The sequence below is a fragment of the Chenopodium album genome, chromosome 18 (genome assembly GCF_948465745.1).
Source record: "Chenopodium album chromosome 18, dcCheAlbu1.1, whole genome shotgun sequence".
Taxonomy (NCBI): domain Eukaryota; kingdom Viridiplantae; phylum Streptophyta; class Magnoliopsida; order Caryophyllales; family Amaranthaceae; genus Chenopodium; species Chenopodium album.
Window position 1 is genome coordinate 2,399,304 of NC_137851.1, and position 25,036 is coordinate 2,424,339.

At 33.9% G+C, this 25,036-nt stretch overlaps 3 protein-coding genes across 3 annotated transcripts; 1 reads left to right on the plus strand and 2 right to left on the minus strand.

Annotated features, from left to right (window-relative positions):
- The first annotated feature begins 6,410 nt into the window (after positions 1-6,410).
- On the plus strand, positions 6,411-9,106 carry LOC145592667 (omega-3 fatty acid desaturase, chloroplastic-like). The gene is made up of 8 exons (XM_081649175.1): positions 6,411-6,867; positions 7,183-7,272; positions 7,418-7,484; positions 7,733-7,825; positions 7,911-8,096; positions 8,217-8,297; positions 8,429-8,566; positions 8,659-9,106. The coding sequence occupies exons 1-8, from the start codon at positions 6,563-6,565 to the stop codon at positions 8,824-8,826; spliced, it is 1,128 nt and encodes a 375-aa protein (XP_081505301.1). The 5' UTR covers positions 6,411-6,562; the 3' UTR covers positions 8,827-9,106.
- A 4,368-nt stretch (positions 9,107-13,474) lies between these two features.
- LOC145592668 (N-(5'-phosphoribosyl)anthranilate isomerase 1, chloroplastic-like) lies at positions 13,475-19,019 on the minus strand. Its single transcript, XM_081649176.1, has 5 exons — positions 18,805-19,019; positions 15,690-15,752; positions 14,830-15,188; positions 14,587-14,750; positions 13,475-13,865 (listed from the first exon to the last, which is right to left on the minus strand). The coding sequence occupies exons 2-5, from the start codon at positions 15,742-15,744 to the stop codon at positions 13,640-13,642; spliced, it is 804 nt and encodes a 267-aa protein (XP_081505302.1). The 5' UTR covers positions 15,745-15,752; positions 18,805-19,019; the 3' UTR covers positions 13,475-13,639.
- Positions 19,020-21,328: 2,309 nt separating this feature from the next.
- LOC145591153 (zinc finger CCCH domain-containing protein 29-like) lies at positions 21,329-23,824 on the minus strand. The gene is made up of 2 exons (XM_081647554.1): positions 23,225-23,824; positions 21,329-23,099 (listed from the first exon to the last, which is right to left on the minus strand). Exons 1-2 carry the CDS (start codon positions 23,619-23,621, stop codon positions 21,619-21,621), a joined length of 1,878 nt encoding a protein of 625 aa, XP_081503680.1. The 5' UTR covers positions 23,622-23,824; the 3' UTR covers positions 21,329-21,618.
- Positions 23,825-25,036: the final 1,212 nt, after the last annotated feature.

A 25,036-nucleotide genomic window follows, 5' to 3' on the forward strand; every position in this document is an offset into this window, starting at 1 on the left:
CACACCTTAACTAGCCCGGTCCAAAATGGGCCCTTTTTCTTTAATTTTCTTTTTTTTGTTTTTTTGAAAATACAAAGTACTCTGTGTTGTCTTTAATTTAGATCTCATTTTTCTCCAAGATTTTGTTCTTATCATCAATCAATAACTTAATACGAAAATAGACACCCGGAATGACACATGTCACCTCCTGATGTCGTTTTTTCCCTCCAAAAATTATTTTCTAAAATTAAATATATTCTAACTTAATTTTTCTTTTGATATCCTTTTTATTAACAACTTATTTAAGACAATAACATTATTGATATTCAATTTATATATTATATATAATAGAAATCAAAGATTCTTATTACTAATATTAAGACAATAACATTATTGAGTTGAAGGGCACAGCTTAGAAACTTGAAAAAGCATGGGTACACCTTAGAAAGTCGAATACCTTAGGGGTATAGCTTAGAAAAACCCTAATTTTTTTCTATATACATTACAATCAAATGGTTTTAACTCATAGTATGGAATTTAAAAGCAAAATATTTTTACATTATATTGCATCAAATTGATCACTTTTAACATTGAAATCTATAACTATAACTACGGAGTATATTTTATTACATATTGATATTAAAGGTGAAACCAGGAATGACATGTGTCATATCCTTTTTAAAAATTTCTTGCCAAAATATATACTTCCTCTGTTCTTTTATTATTGCACTATATAGGTTGGCACACTTTTTTTTGGTAGTGGGAAAAAGGAAGAGAGAGAGGGGTAAAATTACAAAGTTATCCATGTAATGTAAGCATAAACTAAAGAATCAAGTGGCAAAAGTAAGGGTATATTGGGTATTTATAGTGTGAACATAGATATTTTATTTCCTAAAATAGAAATGATGCAATATTTGTAAAACTTCCTTAAAATACAAGTGGTGCAATAAATAAAAAACGGAGGAAATATATTTATTTTGCCAAAACTTAGAGAATATATATTTAATACAATACAATAATATTTCCATTAGTATTTGGTAATTATATATATTTCATATATACACATTCCACAAAAATATTATTCTTTTATTTTATACTATACAATTATATTTTTCTACATATAACTTTATGACATAATCTGTAATTATTTTTATTAGTTGTGCATGTGATACTCCACTATTTTCTTTAGTATGATATAATTTTATTTTTATTTCGTAATTAGATAATTTTGTATAATTGAATATAGTGTTAAACTAATAATAAAGTGAAAATTACCGTGCATGGCACGAGACCTAATCTAGTTTTTTTTTTTTTTTTTTTTTTTGGTGAAGTTGTTTTTTTTTTTTTAATTTTTACGAAAAGATCTTGTTCTTAAATATAAAGTCTTCACCTATACTTCCTATTATTTTTTTTATCCACTTATTAACCAATTAAACCCATTATCTTGATTATTGTTACATGTATTCGCTTTTTATCAACCAAGTTTCATAGAGTATTTATTTTAAAGTCATCTTCTTAATAGATTGTGTAAAAGACAAATAAGACTTTTAACCGTGATAGACTTTATAGTGTGTATTATTTTGTTTTTTTGTAGGGTTTTATACTGTACAATTATTTTTTTTTTTTTTTTTGTTTTTTTGTGAAAACCACCTATCTTTCATTGATGAAAGATCTTTTTTTTTTTTTTTTTTTTTTTTTTTTTTCTTTCATTGATGAAAATATTTTTTCAAAAATTTTCTTAGAAAAAGACACTTGACGTCATTTATCACCTTCTATGTAAATTACAAATGAGGTCTTTATATATCGATCCCCTTATTTATTGTTATGCATTTCTTTACTTCACAAAATTGGAGTACCGTATTAAGTTGACAAGTTCCCTCGCAAGCATGACTTTTCCAATTAGGGCAAGTATCCTAACTGTTAGATATTTTACATAAAAAGATAATGTTAAATGCATTATTTTAGTCAAATAATTCTCAAATTAGTTTTTTTTTTTTTTTTCGGGTTTTATTTATTTATTTATTTATTTATTTATTTTTTGAGACAAGAAAGCTAAGTTGCTAATAGGGTCTATTCTCGTTGACTGAACTGAACCGAACTGAACTGAACTTATTAGAGCTGAATTAAGCTGAAATGAACTGAAATGAATAATTTATGAGTGAAGGAAATTAGGAGCTAAACTGAACTGGATTGAACTTATTAGAGCTGAAGTGAACTGAAAATAATCTGATGAGAACAGGACCTTAGACGTGATTACATTATTAAAAGCTAATCAAAAGTCTACTGCAACAACGTTAATAATTACTCCCAACTCAAACTCTCTAGAGTAATCATTCATGTCGAGGAGTGCCATAACGTTAGCTGCTAGAAAAAATTTTCTCGCACAATGATACCCAAAATTAATACTTCAACCAAAAGGTTAAGGTTATGCTTTAATACCATGAATATGTCTTCTAATCTATCACATCTCCTCATACGAGAATTCTTTGGGCTTGAAGTATGGATACAACAACTATAAAGAAGAAATATAACAGAGAATCAGTAAAAATAATTTCAGTTCAACAAAAATAATTTCATTTTAGCAAAAATAATTTCACTTCAGTAAAAATAATTTCAGTTCAGCAAAAATAAGGTGCAGTGAATAGGTGATAAGTGTTTTATTTGTCCACTTATCATGGTATTTTTAGCACAATTTTGTTGTCATTTTCCCCTCTTTACCCCCCCTTTCCGACTCCTTTTTGTGTATGATTACAACTTTTGGCTTCCCCATTCCTTTTTATGTGTGTGTTCGTGTTTGTAGATGCAAGGAGAAATTGGTCATATAGCATGAACATGAAGAACTATATTGGAAGCAAAGCACAAGAGGAGAGGGCGTGCAACCCCTTAGGAGAGGGCGCTCCTACCCCAAGCGCCACAATCTGCCTCTCTTTATTCCCAGCAAGGAGAGGGCGTGCACCATAGTAGGAGCGGGCGCTCCTCCCTGATCTTCCACAAACTGCCTCAAATCGCTGCAGGAGGAGAGGGCGCGCAAGAGACAGGAGAGGGCGCTCCAGCCTGAGGAGCGGGCGCTCCTCTATGTAGGAGCTGGCGCTCCTACATGCAGACCCGACTTTTTGGGCGGATTTTACAATGTTATTTCGGGGTGTATAAATACGACCCTTGGCTTCAGTTTTCTGCATCTTCTTCCTTGGAGAAGATCACCTTCTTCCCTTTAGTCTTCTTAGGCCCTTAACTCTCTAAACTCTTATTAATTAGCTTAGTTTCTCTCAAACTCTATCATTGAAGTAGATTAATTGAAGTTTGTATTCTTCCTTTCAACATTTTCTCAACCTTGAAGCTTCATTAGTAATCTCTTTCCTCTATCCCTTACTCTTTATTTTCTGTTTTTAATTCCTTGAATTGTAGATTTCTCTCTTAATCTTGGTTAATTGTTGTTGCATGTTCAATCTACTTTGTTCTTACTACTCTCTTCAATTTGTTAGATTAATTTTGAATTTAGATATTGTTGTTAGAATGTTCTTCACCATGTTTAGTGAGTAGTTTCTTAACTAGGGGTTGGGTGGAGACCCAACCAAGCCATGGGTTAATTGATGTTTGTGTTTGCATGTTCATTTTGGGTTGATGATTGATTGTTAAAGAATTGGTTAATTGCATGTGTAATTGGATGGCCACTTATTGCTCATGTATTCACTTCTATGCTTGCATTGAAAGATGAGGTCTAGATGTGAGCCATTTCTTGTATGATTATGCTAAATTCCTCTTGATTACGGTACCTCGTTTGGATGATGTAGTAGTCTTAGTTGCGGTAATTAGGAGAGAAATCCCAATTATTTGTGCCTTAGTACTATCTCGAACCGATCGAAAGACAAACCCGAGTTAGTAGTCTACTTCCCATCGTTAAAACTTGGTTGGCCTATCTTGTTAGTCGAGTTTAGTTTAGGAATGCTTAGTGTTGTAGTTTCGAGAGAAGTGAACCTTTTCTTGTATGATTAAACCGAATTTCTATCTTGATTACGGTTCCTTGTTTGGATGATGTAGTAGTCTTAGTTGCGATAATTAGGTGAGAAATCCCAATTATTTGTGCCTTAGTACTATCTCGAATCGATCGAAAGACGAACCCGAGTTAGTAGTCTACTTCCTATTGTTAAGACTTGGTTGGCCTATCTTGCTAGTTGAGTTTGGTTTAAGAATGCTTAGTGTGGTGGCTTCGAAAGAAGACAATGTTGAGTGCCCTTTCTATCACCCAATTTGTGTACATGCTTGCCTATTGTTTTGATTCATTGGTTTGGTTGGTGTCGATTCCCATTTCCCCCTAGTGTTTGTCTCCATATAGTAGTTATTTAATCAAACCTCCCATTTGTGACCGAACTAGATTACAACCGTTTCATATTCTCGGTGTACTCATACCCATTCCCTGTGGATACGATCCTTTACTTGCCCTAGACTTGTCTTAGGTTAGTTTAGGTAGAAATAGTGTTTGGCTTGAGGGTGATTGTCCAACGACCGATTATCCCACTACCAATAGGGCCTAAGGGCCTGTTATCTTCATCTTATTTTCACTTCAGTTTTCAGTTCAGCAAAAATAAGGTGCAGTGAATAGGGCCTAAGGGCCTGTTCTCTTCAGCTTATTTTCAGTTCAATTCAGTTCAGTTCCTAATTTTCTTCTCTCATAAAATATTCAATTCAGTTTAGATCAGCTCAGTTCAGTAAATCAAATCAGGGTCTAAGTACACAAATTTTTTTTGTTTTTTTGACACAAAAGCAAGCAAATCTATACATAGTTATTTAAATATTTACTTTATAGTAAAGTAATGCAGAATTCATAAAGTTTGCAGCCAAAAGTTTTGATTTATTCTATATAAACTAAAAACACATCAAAGTGTATTAATCCATATATAGTAATGAGATTGCTTTGAAAATGAAAAAACGATATTCCAATTCCGGGACCTATATAAAGATGCACCATCTATTTCATTTTGGAAAGTAAGTGTCTCTATTTCACAAATTAGGGTTCATAGACAGTAACCGTTTGAGGCCTTTGCTAAATTTAGAAAAGAGTGCATTAAACTTTCACACGTTATTTAGTGATGTTTGCAGTTGATTTTAAAGGTAGACGCAACTTAGAGCAACTTTAATGGCAAGCTAATTTGACAATTAATTTGCCATGCCACATAAGCTTTTAAGCTAATTATCATTTTAGCTAATTTTTGCTCCAATGACTAGCTATTTGCTTAGTTGTAGTTGTTGGATAGAAAATACATGGAAAGAGCTTAATTGGTACAATGAGCATTTTATTTTTGCAAGTTAAATTCCCAAGCAAATTAGCTTGGCAAAGCTAATTTACTTAGCCAAGCTAATTGAGTTTTCTAACTCCAATGATCAAGCTAATAGCTAGAAAATTATTGAAATTGCAAGCAAATTCCTAGCTACAACCATTGGAGTTGTTCTTATGTTCACTATATTTCCATGATCAAACAATTCAACGAATTTTAGGCTTATAGCTTTTAAATGCAATTTTGTTATTGCATATTCAATGCACATTAATCGCAAAAGTTAAACTACTAAGACCAAATCAATCCGTTCCATGCACTTATAGACTCATAGCCATGTGGCTCTTAAAAAGTTGAATTAATCACAACATTTTTTGTTTGTTTTTGTTTGACTTGTATAGAATTTGGAAATTGCAAATGGTAGCGTTGTAAACGGAATTCGACCTCAAGGATTATGATAAAACTCATATTTTGAATTTAGTTGATATACTTTAATTAGAGATGAGTATGAGACAAGGTAACATAGATTTTTCCATCATCGACGCAATATGAGAAGCAACCGGGGGGTCATAGGTTGTGTGTGGATCGGACAATATTTTCAAAATTTGACACTAGCACAACACAATGATTAATTTATTAAAAAAAAAAAAAAAAATTTAACCCAAATCTAACACAGCACAACTTTTTCTTGGCTTGTTCTAAACATATCTCGATGAATTGACACACGGGCTTGCATGTCCAAACTCATGGCCACCTATATACCTAACTTTAAACCTTATTTCTCTGAGTGATACTAGGAGAAAACCTGCCATATGTTGCTTGAGCCGCCAAGAGGCCAGTATTATGGACACTTATACTATGTCTCATCTAATAAATTTTCTCAATGCTATAATAAATCGTTATAGTTGTACACTTGTAAGTTGTTACATTCATTAAATTAAGCTCTCAAATTTCTCCATCTAATTCCAAAAAAAATAAAAATTATAATAAATAAATATTTAAATAAATTTGAGAGGTAACAAGAAAATGACATTAGGAATCCCCTATCGTGGGAGAATTAGTAATGGAAAAATACAATGATAAATTAGGTAGAAATTGATAAATATAAACAACTATAACTCCATAAATGCCACAACTGTCAGAACGTCAGTATAAATTGTCATGAAACCTTGATTCTTAATTCACAAAAATTTCATTTTTTGGTTTTATATAAGAGAATCTAAGAAAGGAAATCTCTCTTTTATATATTTACAAAAATATATATATATATATATACTTGTACCTAGTTTTAATTAGTAGCCGAATATTAGCATATGCTAGTTCATACAGAAAAAATGCTGAAAAACAATGAAAAAAATGTTAACTTTAATGGGGTTTTTGAAGAATTTAATCCAGGTGCACCACCTCCATTCAAAATAGCTGATATTAGAAATGAAATTCCTAAGCATTGTTGGGTTAAAGATCCTTGGAAATCTATGAGTTATGTTGTTAGAGATGTTGTTGTTGTTTTTGCATTGGCTGCTGTTGCTGCTTACTTCAATAATTGGTTTCTTTGGCCTCTTTATTGGATTGCTCAGGGTACTATGTTTTGGGCTCTCTTTGTTCTTGGTCATGATTGGTGAGTTTTTACTTTTATTGTACGAGTTCGGGGTATGTGCCCTCTTCGACCCCAGAAAAAGGGTCCATTGTTGTTTGTCTGTTGCGTTTTTTTTTTTTTTTTATACCAAAGTAGCAAAAAAAGTACGTATATTTTGGAAAAATGTTGTATTAAATGTCAATTGGTTGTAAATGATTACAATGTAGGTTGTTGTGATATCCTAATTTTGCTTTGCTTTGGTTCTATTTTTGTTGTAGAATATGTTCAATGTTGATATAATGTGAGTAATTTTTTTTTTTTTGTTGTTGTTGTTGTTGTTCTTGTTGTATTTGACAGTGGACATGGAAGTTTTTCTGACAATCCAAAGCTTAACAACATTGTGGGCCACTTTCTTCACTCTTCAATCCTTGTCCCATATCATGGATGGTATGTTAATTTTGTTAATTTAGATGTAAAGTTGTAAACTTAGATTTAAATTATGCTTAATTTTGTTGGTTTATGATATAAGGAGTATTATTATATGATGATTTCTGAAACTGAAAGATTGAACCTTTCTTTGCTAATAATATAGGAGAATTAGTCATAGAACTCATCATCAAAACCATGGGCATGTTGAGAATGATGAATCATGGCACCCAGTAAGCTTGTCAACTCTACATTCTTGTTCTTTTTTAATTTTTGGGTTTAGAACTTTTATGAGGCGAACTTACAAGAACTTAGCAAAAAGTAGATTGCGTATTTAGTAATTTATTCTAAAGGTTACCTTTTACTTGTTTTGAAGGAGTATGATTAACTTTTAATGTCTCACAATATAGTAAGTTCGCCTCATCCAAGACTTGTTTTCTAGCAGGATTTGTCATTAACCTAATTTTTGTGTGCATTTCAGTTGACTGAATCGATATACAATAGTTTGGATTTTATGACAAGGAAGTTCAGATTCACTTTTCCATTTCCCTTGCTAGCATACCCTGTATACCTGGTGAGCTTACAGTCCAACTTGATGTATACAATTGCACGTTGATTTTCGTTGTGTTTTACCTATTAGCTAATTAATCTTACTGCAGTGGACGCGAACTCCTGGTAAATCAGGCTCACATTACCACCCGGACAGTGATCTGTTCACTCCAAAAGAGAAAAATGATGTTGTAACTTCGACACTTTGTTGGTCAGCAATGGTTGCATTGCTTGTGGAAACGTCTTTTGTCATGGGTCCTATTCAGGTGCTCAAGCTCTATGGGGTTCCCTATATGGTGGGTTCTGATATTTAATCTTCGAAATTCATTTTTTCTTTTCCAAAAAAATGAAGAAATGATTAGCTTATTGAATTAGTCATCATGATTTTCACACATTTATTTTGCTACTCATTTTAGATTTTTGTCATGTGGTTGGACTTGGTGACTTATTTGCATCATCATGGCCATGAGGATAAACTTCCTTGGTACCGCGGTGAGGTATGTTACCGGTTTTATATGCTCTTGGACATTAAGAATTCATGATTTTAGTTGAAATTTTGTTGCAAGAATAACTTTTGGATGTTTAATTCAGAAATCTGATATAGTTGTCTGCCTGTTTTCCTTACTAGGAGTGGAGTTACCTTAGAGGAGGGCTTACAACACTTGACCGTGATTATGGATTGTTAAACAGCATCCACCATGACATCGGAACTCATGTTATTCATCATCTTTTCCCACAAATTCCACACTATCATCTAATTGAAGCAGTGAGTACATTTATGTAACCAAGGAAAGTGTATTTAGTACAAACTTATTTCTTCCCTGTTTTCTGACATTTAGTTTGAATCTGTTCCTGCAGACAAAAGCAGCAAAGCCAGTACTTGGGAAGTACTACCGCGAACCTAAGAAATCTGGACCTCTACCACTATACATATTCGGTATTATCTTAAACAGTCTTAAGAAAGATCATTATGTTAGTGACACCGGAGATGTTGTCTACTATCAAACAAACTCAAAAAATCTTTAGCAACAAACAACTGCAGGCCAAAGATCAATTCCTCGAGATCATCCTTCCTGTGATGTCCGAGATATCAGCATGTTTAATGTTTCACTCTAGCTTATTTGGTAATTAGACTGTACGAGAATGTATCTCACATAATTAGCATGTACTCGTGTATCAAATAGACTAGTAATTGTTCCTCATTAGCAAATTTGTCTGTTGGTAGTTGCCTAATTTAATCGGCAAACAGACCTTTTCAATCAAGTTTATATAATTCAATTCTGATGCACTTGTATTTGGATTGTAGTATCTTATTAACCAGTGACGGATCTTGGTTGAAAATATTAGAGGGGTCGGGATTTAAATATTTTACCACTTGTTCAAAACTAATCACTATGCCCAATGTTTTATAAGTAAATATAGGTTATTTAAGTTCATTAACTAATTAATTGCAATAATTTACCAGGGCAGGAGGGAGGGGGTCTGGCCTCAAATGGCCCCGGTGGAAAGTCCCTCTGTTATCAACCAACTATTTGTGTTCCTGCATAACTTTGTGCAGCATTTTGAGTTCTGCCTTTAAGAACAAACTTTATGGTATACATCATAGAATTAGGTGAACTTCCATACATAAAGCATCTTAAATTATTGTATGAGATTCAATCTGTCATACGTTAAAAAAACATTAACTACAGAGATCAGAATTACTGATATTTACTGACACAATGTTGTTGGTTGTACACTTGTACTGAATAAAATGTTGAAGGGCTAATTAGTGGACTGATGGTTTAAAGTGGTCCTAGCTAATGGCCCCATTAACCTGAACCACGCCGTTGCTGGGTGGTGGTCCTAACTCTTAAATGGGCTCTTCTTTAGCTGTCTTGTATGTCGTTTACTCTACTTTTTTAACGTTCTATTCGTGTGTTCCAAATTTGTAGTCACATTCAACTATTTGTGATCAAAGATGTGCACTCTCCACCACTTTTTGTGTATCAAATCAGTGCATTATACACTAGTAAAATTTGTAACTATGGACTATAAACGTTTTTTTCAAAAAGAAAGATTTAAAAATGGAGCCCAACCATATACATATGTTTGTGAAGTAGCAAGTAGAAAATTCCCTTTACCTTACCTCCTATACTCCTAAGCGTTAACCTAAATAGCTGGGGCGGTTGACCTATGAGAAGTGTTCTTTATGAAAAATCTCTACAAATTTTTTTGTAGATTACTCCCTACTTTCATACGAATTTTACCACAAAAAGGTAATTCCCCACTCTCACTTGTACTTACATAATTAATACTTTGTATTTCTGGGTGGAGGCCCATGGAGTAGATCTTCTTCCCTCTTTTTTTTTTTATTTATTTTTTTTAAAAAGGTAAGAAAAAAGGAAAGAATTAGGACCCCTCCTCACGAGGGGCGATCCTAAAGCATTTGAGGTGAGAATGGGGTATAAAGCTGAAGAGGTACAAAATGAAATATCCAATTTGTCCGTGACAAGATGCGCAACATTTGCTATCCAATTTGCTGCTCTATTTGCTTCTCTGTAGAGAAGTTCCCAATGAGGAAATCTGCAAAGTAGGATCTTGATATCTTCTATAATGTAATCAATTTGCCATGAAGTCGACCAAATACGAGGGGCGATCCTCCCTCTTTTTACATGCACATAATCACTTGTTGCAAAATAAAAAGCCAATCTAACTACTTTTATTTATAATTATGAATTCAAAATAAAAATTACTATTTATGAGTACTTGAGTAGGTGAAAGATATTTATTTGGGTTAAGGACTTAAGGTTAGACAAAGTTTTGTTTGGCCATTTTTATTTTTATTTTCACTTTGGATACTTGAGATCTATAATACACGCAGTATAATTTATTTTTCACCAAATAAAACAAAACTATACTCCGCATTATAATTTCATTTTGGTATTTTCCATGAAATTAATTCTAAACTTAATTTGACCTACTATACAATCCCAAATATAACAAACTTACTAGACCAAATTGTCCTAATTCTGCTATACTCCCAAATATGACAAATATTTCATTATTAACGTAGCAAATGGCCCTTTTTTCTTTTCTTTTTTTTTTTTTTTCTTTTACCAACATTTATATGTATAAAAAAGTAAAATTACTTCGACATGCTAGCTCTTATATATGAAGCAATCTTTAAGGAATGGATGTAGCAGTGATCAAATGTAATGTTTACGAGAAAATCCTATCTAAAGTTAATTTTCGGCTAAAAAGAAAAAACACTATAAAGCATAAATAGAGTGGGTGCTTTTATATTTTCAACCATCTATATTATTGAAAAGTAGGAAGGTTTTGGACCTCTTGTGGAGTTGTAATTGCAAAAAGACTTTTTGAAATCTAGCTAAAGCTAGTGTATTGCCAAATAAAGAGAAGATGGCATAGATTCACACTTTTGCCTGTCATAATTTGATTAATATTTGGGGGCAGACACAATATGTATTATGTACTATGTCTGTTATTTTGCACATGTTTATTTTATTCTATGAAATAAAGTAGCTAGGGTTCTAGATGAATGATTATGTGACTTATAATTGATTATTAAACCTCCATATTCCTAAAAAGAAAAGGTAGTGGGCTAATTAGTTGATTGAGTTTTCAATCAATGCACATTAATCACACTGAGGGCAAGGCAACACTTGGTGCAAGCTAATCAATGTCATTTTGATGCGACTCTTAAAATTTTGAAATAGGTGCAAGTCCTACAAGTGCACAATTGGTTTATTTTAGATCATCAAAATCTGTCGGTCTGTCCTAAAAGAAGTTCATTGTTCCTATAATCCAATATACGAGTACTACACTCCACACAACTAATTTAATAACTTCATTGTACAATTAGAGTATTACTCCGCACTAATTACTTGTAAAGATTTCGTAGTTATGTGTATAATGAGTATTGTACTTCACGCAATTGGTTTATTAACTTTATCGTATAGACTACCTAATATTGATTTAGAGAAAAAATTATTTTATATTGATGTGAACACATTTTTGACTTGGAGGAAACATTAAATACTTCATATTTATGCATGTATCTGAGTACTATACTTCACGAAACTGATTTATTGATTTATAGAAAAATCATTTTGCATTAACGTGAGAAATTTTTTTGTGCAATGGTATTATAGATGATATGGTATTGATGGATGAGACTAATTGAGGTTAATGCTAATTTAGACAATAGGGGCGACAATTAGATTGCAATTTTAACTCTTAAGAGTTAGTCAAGAGAGTGTGTAGCAGAGCATTAAATGGTAAGAATCTTTTCCTCAAAAAAAAAAAAAAAGGGTAAGAATCTTCACAAAAGAGAGTGTTTTAAGTACATTGGGTCAATTCCTCAAAGATATGAAGATATTCACCAAAATATAACCCACAAAATTAAGTCCAAAATAGAGGGTGTTTGAGCATGTGAATATGTTAGAGCATCCGAGAGGATAATAGAGAGTTGGGATCATGGAGATCTTACAAGTTACAATACGTTGAACGGTTGAAGGAGTTCGGAAATAACATGGATATCTAGATCTAAGAATCACATGAAGAATTTGGGTTTATAGGTGCTTGTAGCACTAGATAGAAAAGGAATAAAGAGATAGAAGTCACAAGTTCATGATCAACAATCAAAAGAATAAAATCTTAGTTCATGTATCCGATATTGATATTATTGTTGGTATTCAGACCGAGTCAAGCAATAGGTTTCTCCGATTCAACTTGAATTGGTGCGACACCTACATAAGGGGATTGAGCTTTTTCGAGCTTAAAATTTAAATTCTTAAATCAAATTAAAAAAATAAGCGAAAATATTTAATAACCCAAACAGTGCTGGTTGGATGATTTTGTGTGAAAATTTTGAGTAGTACCCGTAAGTAAATAGGCTCAATCTAAGGAGAAAGCATGCACATGATAGTCTTTTGTTGCCTCCTAAAAGGGCTGTTACAGTTGAAAGTTAGGCAGGTTTTCCTTTCATCTGCTAATTTTTTGCTTTTCGTTTGGCTTTGCTAACACAAACTTTCCAACAATTTAAGTTGGAACAATTAATTTATTTTGAAACTTAAAAACTAATTCATTCAGATTACATAATAAATCATTGTAAAGAATGTAAACTAGCCTCACATAATGTTTTGCATTAAGAGAATAAGTGAAGTCGTGAAGGTTCACCACTATCTTATTTTCACTACAACCTTCCAAGTTCCAAGTCATATTACGGCTGCTGTGTGTTCAGTAGCGTGGTCATAAACGACAGGAAACTTAGCTGTGCCGTTTTAGAATCTGTCACTCTCACTCTATCCTTCGTCTTCACTCTCTCCTTCCATATCAGCACCTCATCGGCAGTATCCCCTGGAGATTACAAGCAAAGTTCGAAAAACATTTCCCTAGCAATCATAATAGTTAAGGGGCATATGAGCTGCAGGTTAGAAATATTCATCTTAAAGAGAGGAGTATATAATAAAACAGGAAGGTTCAAAACATTGTTCCAACAGACTAGACAGACAGCTCCTTAGTCTTAATTATACGAACACCACTCTTACAAGACACCTATTAACCCCAACCTTTTCCCTTTACAAATTTTGAACCTAGGATCACCTTCAAATGAGTGCTCTACCAATTTAGACACTGAGTAAACTAATTCTCATATGGCCTCTACATGAAATTTAGTACAAGTTTCAATACATTAACAACTTGATGTATTTCTTTACATTTCTTCAATGACATAGAAAGGTCAAGATGTATCCAATAATCCCTGTTAAATGTGAAGGAGGTTGTCAACAAAAGAAAAAGGAAACTATTTTGGATAAAAATAGACCTAACACTAAAATCAGTACTGCACAGATTTTACTGCATTAATGAAAGCAAATATCCGTGACTCGTCCTTCTTGATGCCATCTGCAGCACAAATACCGCTACTAACATCAATTCCATTCGGGCGAAGGGTAAGAAGAGCATCTTGAGCATTTTCGGGTTTGATTCCTCCAGCCAATAGCCAACCGTGTTTGCTTTTTATTGATGGTAATTTAAACTGCGTCCAATCGAATCCTTTCCCGCTGGAAAAAAAAAAAAAAAATTGCAATAGTAAAACAAGCCACAACTGTTAGGATTGGGGTTTGAGAGAATATAGGCAAATAAGGACACCTTTCCAGGCCAACAACAAAAAGAAAAAATTTGGATAACTGCACTAATTGGAGGTTTTGGAGCAGGATTAAGAGCTGGTTATAATATACGAAGTATGAGGTTGCGTATAATTTCATCACTGGCAAGGAACAAGTTGACTTGCCAAGTAATAAAATGCAATTATCAGTAAATAGTGTGTCCATATGTCATAAAACTAGTGGAGTTGATGATGAAAGTACATGAAAGAAGAAGCATCTGTAGGAAATAAGGGATCCAAGTAAAAGATCAAACCGTTTAGAAAGTCAAGCTACCTCCCATAATTCTATTGGAAAAAAGGTCTTGTAAATTGCCCTAGTGACCTCACCAGTAAGGCAATTTTGGAATCCAAAGGGCGTCACTAATAGTCGATTCCATTGATGCTAGATCAACAAAGATAAATCCAAAAGTTTCCATCCTCAACCTTACCTAGCCTTATAAAGTGAACTAGAGGATGATTAAAACTTGCCCTCTTAGATCAATGACAGCGGTTGTTAGATCAAGGAGTGGAGGACAACAAGCCAACAATTATATACATTCACTCATAAATGTGTCAATATAATGCTGGCTAATGCCATTCTATAAGCTGAAGAATACGTTAGGTAAACAAGGACATACCTTCCTCCAGTTGCACTATCTACAAGAATCCAATCTACTAAAGAACATTCTTCTTGAGAAATATCATTCAGGAGCACCCCATCTTTATCAGCATGAAGAACATAAATAACTCGATTCTCCTTTACCAACTGTGGGAAAGTACTCCGTGAACCATTCCCGTGAAGCTGCATAACTTTAAAGTTGCACAAATTAGAAGGTTGAAAAGCTATGGGCAAAGAAATTCATGTTTATAAATGTATATACCTGGACATATTCTATGTTTGATGCAGCAGCAGCTTTTAAAATAGTGTCAGCATCATCATCAACAAATACCCCCACTGGCTCAGCTCCATACTTCCTAGCAACCTCTGAAATCTCCTTGGCAGTTGCAAGTGAAACAGAACGTTTAGATTTTGGCCATATGATCATCCCAATAAAATCAGCACCAGCTTCAGCTGCAATTGCAGCATCTCTAGCAGACGTGATTCCACACATCTTGACAAGAGGTTGGTCTTTTCCATACATCGTACATGTAGGAGGGACTTTCAACGTCTCAGATGATGCTAGAACTCTTGTATTCCTCAACTGAAACCTTGATATATATTGTTGTCTCTTAAGCATGCCTGCAAGTAATGAAATAGAAAGGATATGAAGTAATCATCCAACTTTCAGGTGATGCATCATTTAAAGATCTGCCATCTGATAAAGAAATGAGCTATAATTTCCGCATTATGCTCTTTATAGTTCAAAAGACCAGAGTACATCACAAAAGTATTAAAATTACCAGTTTAACAAAACACAAGGTTGCATGACAGACAAGTGACAAGTCAAGTAATTTAATTAATCCTCCCAATCCATGTTTTCATACACATACAGTTATAACAAAGTCTCCTATTTGGTAGGATGTTGCTACAAGACTGAATAGAACATTGAAATGTAATAGAAAGATTGAGACATGACTGTATGACTTGTAAAACTAAGGTTACATGACATATTCCAAATAAAATAATATAATTGAGATAACAACCACTAGTAACTGATAAACAACATAGCTAGATTAGCTACAGTCATGCTAAGCAAAGCTGGCACTTTATATTAGTATATGAAAAATATATTACTATTACCAGCAAATAGCCTGTCAGAGGTATTAGCAATTCCAAGATGACTATGAACTTCCATGATGAAACCTGAAATGGAATACAACATCAAAAAGATTCAATACCAGAAAGAACATACAATTGAAATGTAAGGCACAACCAGGCCAGATTAATAATTTACTAGTCAGCAAAGACTACTTAAAAACATTTGTGCCAGTAGAGGTATTCAGACTCTGACAGTCTGACTATAACAAAGTTGATTAGCTTAAATTGGCATCTTCTTTGAATGGCCTAAATTGACAGTAAAAGTCAAGCATAGGTCATGAAAATTTGATTATCCTGTCCTGAAGACATGTCCAAATTGGTATAAAAAAAAAAAAAACTGAACAAACAATTAATAGAAGTATTGACTATATATCCAGCCCACATAATATATGCAACTAATAAATTGCAATCACCTCTTACCACACTGATATTTAGTTTCAATTATCGCTCATCCCATCTCAAAATATACGGAGCAGGCTACATATGGTTTTAATCATCAAAGATCAAACCTTGCTAAATTTGATAATTGCTATTGATCATACCTAAAAGTACAACGTATAAAGTGTTTTGTCTTCAGAATAATTTATTAAGATGAATCTAACAACATTGTTCAATGTGATGTTGGAGTAACTGATAATCAAAGTCAACAAGGCTTAACACCTATACAGACTTCAATTATATAAACTCCCTCCATTCCTAAGAGATTGCCTCAAACCTCAATTTCACTTTTTTAATTAAGACATAAGTGCAAAATTGTGCCCAATTAATTGTCATATTGATGAGGAGAGATAAAGAGTGCAGGTAAGATTGCAACTTGCAAGTGGAAAAATATACCAAAAAAAAGTTATGGAACAATCTTTTAGGGAGATTCATTTTCAGTATATGGGCAATTTTATAGGGATGAAAGGGCTAAATAAATCACATAATCTTTAATATCTACGTGAAATGGAGGATCAGAGTAACCACTTAGAATTTTACATAAAAAGATAAAAGATAAAAAAATAAAAAATAAATAAAAATTCATTCATTAGCTTTCTCATTCTTATTTCCAATCCTCTAGATTCAATACATTATTTACATCATTGGCCTCTTTGGTAAGTGATATAAATAGTAGTAATGGATTTGCATATACATTCGCACTAACGCTAGTTTACCACTTTACCCCAAATTATCCTCATTTTCCATAACCATTCGGGGAGATATTGGGTAATAATGAAATCTATACTATATACTAAAATAATCACCGGAGGGGACACTTGGCATAATTTTGAGAAAAAATTTCCCTTCAAAATGCTATTTTTTTTTTTAAAAAAAAAAGCTCTATTAAAAAAAATTAAAATTCTTTTAATAAATTTTATTTATATGTATTTGTAACACGTAAGAATTTAAAGGATAGACATTAATAAATTTAAATTTCAAAAAAAAAAAAAAAAAAATGTGTTACATAAGTCATTTAATTTCAATTATCATACTTTATAAATCCGTGCATTGTACAGGGTCAAAACTAGTTTATGAAAAAAGACACATGTTAGGAGAAGAAATTACACTACTAAAAACATTCGAAAGTCACTTTAATTGAGAAGTTACACTTAAATACAAATCCCCATAATCTCTATTCATATCTGGCTTCCAAATGAGTTGTATGTGTTTTCTATAATCCTCTAAAGTGAATCATCAGATATCCAAATGCTATAAAAACCATCTGAGTCTCAAAAATACGAGATGGCAGAACAAAATCTCAACCTAATAACGGGACATATTTTATCACATTGTAGATTCTTGCAGAGTTGCAGTACCCTTACGCTTTGGTTAGATAGCAAAGAAGGAAGGAAAGGAAGGGGACGGAAATTGGGGGAAGGGAAGGGAAAAGAAAGGGAGGGGGAGGTGAGCTCCATTTTCCTTCCAAATCTCTCCAAATTGGAGAGATTATGCTTATTAAAGAGAGAGTAAAAATGGATCCCTCCCTTTTCTTCCCCTTTCTTCCCCCAATCCTTTATCCAAACAAGAGAATGTGTCCCCCTCCATTTCTCTTCTCTTCTTTTCCTTTCATTTCTTCCTATCCAAACAAAGTGTTAATCAAAAAAAAAAAAAAAAAAAAAAACAATCGAAACTAGTATAAATACTTAACATTTTGAAGCTAAAACCTAAAAATGCAAAATCAAATGTATAGAGCTGATTATCGAGCAGGGCGAGTCACTAGCGGGTCAGGAGAAATATTAAGTGGGCCAAGGTTGGACCAGGGCCAATGCAGGTCAGGTCAGGCTAGAGCCGGGTGCAAAATAAAGCAGGTCATTAATGGGCCTTTACTATTTCACTTCAAAACCAATGAAAAGTAAAGTGGATTATTAACGGGCAAGCCCTCTACTGATAATTTCCCACGAAAGGAAGAGTAATACACTGTTAGTTTTTGCCATTTGCCCTACCTTTTGCACTTAGACATCACTTCCCAAAAAAACATAAGCAATAAGAAATCACTAGTCAAGACGTTGAATTAAGTTTGTACAAGTAATAGAGTGAATGAAAGTTTGCCATCCAGCAGCAAACATGGTTTGGCCTTGCAAATATACATAAAATGAAATCAAGATATCAATGACAAGAAACCAGGAAATCAGTGATCCACTGATCCTTAATCAATCATAATTGCAAGTTGTTATAATAATTAAAAAAAGGGTTTAATCATAATCCCAATTATACATAAATGGTTTCCAATTCAACATTAGGCTCAAATTTGGCAAATGTACAATTAAAAAATTAGCAGTGTGTGCGATGAATGTCAATACATACCCAACAAAAAATTACAGCTTAATCATCACAATTCATTAAGAGTCAAACTAATGCAGAATGCTCAAGATATCCAACAATAAAACCCCAAAATATCACCTCAACTCGTGAAATTCAACAATACAATTCCAAAATACCCTAAAAATCAAAATTTGAGGAAACCCAAACATAAACCCTAAAAATGCAAATTTTTGCAACAGTGACTATTAAGCGAATGTAGTACTCTGTAACACTATTAAGGTGTGAGAAGAATTAGAAATGCTGAAATCTAATAAATTGTCAATTATGAATTAGAAAAGGAGAGAGAAAACCATACTTATCAATCTGTTAAGAGGAGATCGGAGAGTTCACCGGAGCGAGAATATGTGGCGCAGTATGTCGTCTTCTTCAATTCTCAGAATCGCAAGTAGAAATGCCAGAAATACATCTGTTTTGTGTAGATAGGAATAGAGGATTGGGGAAGATCACCGGTTTGCGGGGGAAACTAGCGGTTTGACCCCTCGGATACGTAGTCAAGTATGCTAAATCCGTTACATAGTACTCGAAATAAAGTAAATAAAGGTATATTATTTGTGAGATATAAAATATTTCTTTATTACGAATAATCAAGTAATATATCCGAATGGAGTATTAGAGTCGTATCCTCTCTTCCTACAATCAAGTACTTTGTAGTCAACAATCCTATTTAGATTATCAATTGGCTGTTGCAAGCCTTATTGAGGTGTTTCAAGGTTAAGCTTATGTCTAGGGTCATAAGACTCTTTACTTAAAATAACCGGATCTAAACTAGACAAGAAACTCAATCGGACTAAAAGTAACTCGATCCGAACTTGACTTTGGCTTTATTTCAGGAAAAAAAAATTCAAATAAGGGTTAATAAGTTCAGATAAGATAAGTTAGGAAAAATAAATTCAGATAAGTAGTGATGAGGGTTAACCAGGGCTATCCAAGTTCAGTTTATAACTAAAATAAATTCTAATAAAGACTAATAATTTCATATAAGTAAAAATCAAGTGAATAGAACGCATCCTAAGTCTTAACCCAAAACACGACCCCACCCCAAAATGAACCAGCCAAAGGCTGTTATGCTCAGCTTAATTTCACTTCAATTCCTAATTTCCATTTTTCATAAACAATTCATTTCAACTCTTTTCAATTTGGGTCAGTTCAGTTGTTTTCAGTAAATCGAAGCAAGCCCCAAATCTTGACCCAATGTCTCAACCAAAAACCTTATTCAACTTAATTATTTATAGATTCAAAGATATTCCAAAATCCAAATTGTCCCAACCTAAAATGACCTGATTCATACCCAACTTGATTATTAGGTCTAGTCTAAAGCACTTTAGCTTAGCCTGAATTTCCATAGATTTTATTATTGGAATACTAGTCTTTGTTTATGGTTAGAAAATTGCACTTGTGATTATGTCGCTTGATGTCTTAATTGTGGTTCTTACGAAAATAATAAACTTCATACTTCAATTTCCTTCTACGACTAGTGACTATTCTCAAAAGTTTGCTACTCCTAATAACTAGCCCTAAACATTTCCGGAAGGCTAGAGATCACACATAAACATAATCCATTTCATAATCTTACAAAATTAAAAGACACTACATTATTTCTAGGAACTAATCATTTGAAAATTTACTTAACTAATAGTCTAATAGTACCATATTAATATATCCCATGAAACTCCAAACTAAAACAAAATCCAAAATTGTGTTCCCATGTGGGCGGCTATAAAGTAGAACCAGCTCATTCCATTATCTTAATATAATTGAATTTTGGTAGGACTATAACAGAAAAGAATTACTTTTTGGGTCCCACGCGCCATTTGTTGCAAGTGACAGCCTTTTGCATTTACTTTCCTTTCATTCTCCAGCATAGACCCCACTATTATTAGAAAATTTTGACTCTGGGTCCCACTTAGATTATATTGCTAGTACAATAATGTTTGATTATTTTGCATCATTTGGTCATGCAAATGAAATTTGTACATGAATCAATTCAACAAACAAACACATCTTATTTTTTATTTATTTAATAACAGAATTATAAAGAAAAAAAAAAAGGGTAAGAATTCAACAATATACGGCCCATCATTTGGTTTTCCTTACCTTGTTTTATGTGGACAACAAATATGTGACCTTTTCCCCTTCAAGAAGACTTTTAATAATTAGAGACCCTCATTTTATGTATTAAAAGTCAATTATGTCATTATTAATTTGGTTCTGGTCTACGAATTTGTGGAATGTGTTGGATTTTAGCTTAATGGAACTAGTTTTGACAACAAAACAAGATTAGGAAATGATGAGGATCATCAATGTGTCCATGGGGATGTTAACAAAATATAAATTTCTACTCCGTATACTCTACTAACATAATTAACTACTATCGTCAACTTATTATTTGCGTTTTGTCAAACTAACATTTAACGAAGTTAGTAATATGCCATTTTATACTAAACCATGCTTTCGTGAAAATTATCTATTGATTATCATGTGTGTCCCATTGACCAAAGAATATTAATGGATTTAAGAATGATAGAGAACTTTTAGGATATGAAAGATACTAGTTTGCATTAAACTATCAAGATTCTAAATTAGAACCCACCTAAAACCATAAAGGGATGTAGTTCATAAGCTTTCATCATCTTTGCTTATCAACCAATTCTTAGAAATTGCTTGGTGACATAATCAATAACTCCAAAAATGCCTACATTTGACTTTCAAAAGAATAAAAAAAAAGTAGCGAACTTGATAAACAATAGCACTTCTTGCTTATTGTATATATAACTGTTGATCAATGTGTTTATATAAGGTATAATAATAACAAGAGATAATTATGCTGATAAAACACATTACTAACAAAAGATAAACAATGAAATTCCTTGAGAGAGGAAAGAATTGTCCTACAAACATATCAAATATCCTTATTCTAAAAGAAAAACAATGAAATGAATAGATTTTGCTTAATATTACTATACAATTAGAGAAAATCCCTTAAAATTCTCTGAACCTGATCTTCCCTCAATCGAATTTTGCTCCCCTAACCCTTAACATATACTCTATATAACAACAAATTCAAATAATAGAATTCAATAGTTTAGTTAGCATAGGCCTAAAACCTCCTTCAATTAACCAACTGCTCTTCTATGTACATTTGCTCCCATGGTAAACACATATCCTGACCCTGAGCACCATTTCCTGCACCACTACGGCCATAACTCGGCGACCTTGCTCCCAAATACCCGGCACCAGCCTCGTCTTTCACTAGAGAATTCACCCAAGAAACATCCGGCTCATTGAAGCCGGGTGGGGAAGTTCTAGTGGCATTGGCATTGTTATTGGCACCACGAAACCCAAATGAATTCGACTTCCTTAGCTTGTTCAACTCTTCTCCATGGATCCCCCAGTCCAACGTTCCATTCGGCGAGCCCCAATTGGACATAGGGGTCGACATTGGACTTGACATATTACCACCCATTGGTGATCCTGGTGCTGTCCTGTCTATGAAGCTCTGGCTTCGCTTAACAAAGGCTGCAGCTCGCGAGTTCAGCATTGCTGCAGCCATTGACTTAGGGGAGTCAAGAGCCCTCGGAGGTGATAACTTCCTTGGTGAGTTCAGAGGCGAATCTAACACACTTGGGGGTGACATTTTCCTTGCTACATTAATCGAAGCGAAAGCTGATTCGAGATTAGTAGACTGCATTATGTCATTAGCCCTGCCCATATTATTGTTGTTCCACCTAGGAGACGGCCTAGGTGAAAGAACTTGCTGATGCTGATGTTGTTGCTGCTGGTATTGATGTTGTTGGTTCATGAGCTGCGACTCGATTTTGATGAGCTCTCTTTCCAACTCCACATCTCTAGCACTAAAGCTAGACCTTAGTCTACTACCAGGTAATTGTAGATTAGGAGGGGTGACACCAAAACCCGACTTCCCCTGATACATCCCTCCTGCACCCGCTGATGCTCCGTTACCAGGGGAAAGCGGAGCAAATGAAGGGGACATCGGAGGAGTGGATGTACAACTAAACCCACCATTAGGAGACGACGACACACTCACATCAGGTATCGCGGAACCAGTAGAAGCATACACAGGGCGCAACTCCTCCCTCTTATGAGCAAAGAAGCAAACCTTCCTAGCACACCCAATCTCATCCTTACACAAACGAGTTCTATACTGTGCCGGATGCAACCATGACTCGAACACACCATGAGCAAACTCACAATCCTCTCCCTTCTTGCAGCTCCCCTTCTTGAACTCGGGGCACGGCACGCAAGTGTACTGGTACTTCTTCGGGTCTCTCCTCCTTGCATTCTCACCGGGATGGGCAAAAGGACACTCCGTCCAATCATGAGTATACGCCCTCGAACACGGCTTTATCTTGAAACAATACATTCTAAAATCATCACTTCCGTAAACTCCATTGTTAATATCTGGCAATTCAGAAACCGCAAACTCCTTCTTAGAATCGGATTCTGAATCGGAACTGAACCCGGAATCAGAATCGGAATACCCAGTTTTCAGCAGAACATCAAGCTGCTGCTTATAAGTCTGCTTCGAGGGTATTTTCGGAAACATGTGGATTAAATCAGATGCCCTATTACCTGAACAAAACAACAATAACAACAAAAAAAAATAATCAATCACTAATTCAAAAGAAGACAAATAATAAAAATATTCCATAACAATAATAATAATACAAGCAATTGATAAAGTTAAGAAATAATACCGTTAGCATCAACGATGTTGGTGTTAGCGGAAGCCGAGATAAGGCGGTGAACAACATAAGGAGAATTATGAGAACCACCAGCCACAGCACAGTGAAGGGCGGTGACTCGATCAGACCCGGAAACACGGTTAACATCAACCGATTCACCACCAAATTGAAGTACAAAATCCAGAATATTTTTACTACCGAACTGAGCGGCTATCATAAGTGGTGTCCGCTCTTCATAAGCCATTTTGCTGGATCCAATCCGGCGAGTGTACCAAACACCCACCTCATCAATCGGCAAACCACCCGACTCAACGGCGAGTTTAAAGCTGGTAACATCGTCGGAAGCCGCGTATTCGAGTAATGTTGATGTGTTGTTACATACTTGTTCCTGGGCGATATCCATACCCATGAGTACGAATTGTTAAGAGATACGAGATATAATCAATATCGGAAAATATATATGTTATGTTTGAGTGGATGAAGAAATTGAGTGATTAATGAATGAATGATTTATGTTTTGGAGGAGAGAGAGGTAAGGGCGGCTCTTATAAAGGAAAGAAGCACCGGCCAAAGGAAGAAGGGAGGAAAGTGTGACTTTTCTACTTTCGCCCTTCTTTCTTTTCTAAGTACTTTTGGATTGGTTATCAATTATTTTCTTTATAGGTTTGAAGAGTAATAAAGGGGGGGTCAAAAAGTCAAAGGGTCAAAGGGGTACTACGCGTGTGTGCGTGACTCTGCCTTGGTCTACGAAATGAAATTGGCATGAAATCAAATGTTCATTCTTATATCTTATAACTATATCTTCACGCACAACTATGTGATTGCTTACCTTTATTTTTTATCATTAATTTATAATCTTTCTATATTAATCCTTTTTGCAAGGACTTAGAAGCTAAGAGTCGGAAGTCTTGGAACATTGTCTCTATAACTCTCTACGCCGAGGACGGCCCTGCTCTACGGAATTACGTCATATGGACTATTTCTTCTTTTCGGAATAAATTATCGTGTGCTATTATTATTATTTAAAAGGTTTTTTAAAAAAATCGCATATGTTATGAAAATATGGTTTAGCGGATGTATTTTCTTATGATATGTTAAATTATGTGGTCAGAAAACGATGAAGATATTAGGAGAGCAGCTAATAGATTATTACAAACTTAATAAAGTGAACGAACTTCTTAGAAATGAAGGGGTATGATTGCAATTAATTGACGTGATACAGTCTTGTTACAAGTAGATTGCAGCAAAATGCAAATTTTCTACTCCCGTTAAAGCTTAAATGCATATAGATCATTGATGATCATACTTGTTAGCCACTTGGCTAGTTGCCTTTGTATAAATAATAGTAAAATCTAATGATTATTGTTGATCTTTCAAGTTTTTTTTTTTTTTTTTCCTAATACACTTAATTTACTCGATGTTCACATGGACTTAATAGAGGGCACTAGTTTCACAACTCCAGTGGATCGCAACTAGGATAAGGCCAGTCACACATTACAGTCTGATTTTCGCGCCTTTGTGTCGCTCTGTATTATGTCTACTATATCCAGTACTCGACAAGGAAATAATCCAAATATACTTCCTTCGTTAATTAGTTAACACCCACAAATTACAAATATACTTCCTTCTTTTTATTAATATTGCAATAATGGATTTTTTGCACTATTCATCACTCTTATTTGACCATATAATATGATTTATACATTAAACAAAATATAGTCAAGTGCAATCTTGTTGGATTCGTCTCATAAAATACTTTTACAATATCAACTCTTTATAATTCTTACTCTTACACAATTATAAATATTTAGCATATTAAATGTG

What these genes read in the sequence shown, in the direction of transcription:
- LOC145592667 (XM_081649175.1), top strand. Translation starts at nt 6,563, where the DNA reads ATGCTAGTTCATACAGAAAAAATGCTGAAAAACAATGAAAAAAATGTT. An exon ending in TAGCATACCCTGTATACCTG is followed by an intron (nt 7,826 to 7,910) that starts GTGAGCTTACAG and finishes ATCTTACTGCAG; the next exon opens with TGGACGCGAACTCCTGGTAA. An exon ending in ACTATCATCTAATTGAAGCA is followed by an intron (nt 8,567 to 8,658) that starts GTGAGTACATTT and finishes CTGTTCCTGCAG; the next exon opens with ACAAAAGCAGCAAAGCCAGT.
- LOC145592668 (XM_081649176.1), bottom strand. Translation starts at nt 15,744, where the DNA reads ATGGAAGTTCATAGTCATCTTGGAATTGCTAATACCTCTGACAGGCTA. An exon ending in CAAACATAGAATATGTCCAG is followed by an intron (nt 14,751 to 14,829) that starts GTATATACATTT and finishes AAAGTTATGCAG; the next exon opens with CTTCACGGGAATGGTTCACG. An exon ending in GATAGTGCAACTGGAGGAAG is followed by an intron (nt 13,866 to 14,586) that starts GTATGTCCTTGT and finishes TTTTTTTTCCAG; the next exon opens with CGGGAAAGGATTCGATTGGA.
- LOC145591153 (XM_081647554.1), bottom strand. Translation starts at nt 23,621, where the DNA reads ATGGGTATGGATATCGCCCAGGAACAAGTATGTAACAACACATCAACA. An exon ending in CAACATCGTTGATGCTAACG is followed by an intron (nt 23,100 to 23,224) that starts GTATTATTTCTT and finishes TGTTTTGTTCAG; the next exon opens with GTAATAGGGCATCTGATTTA.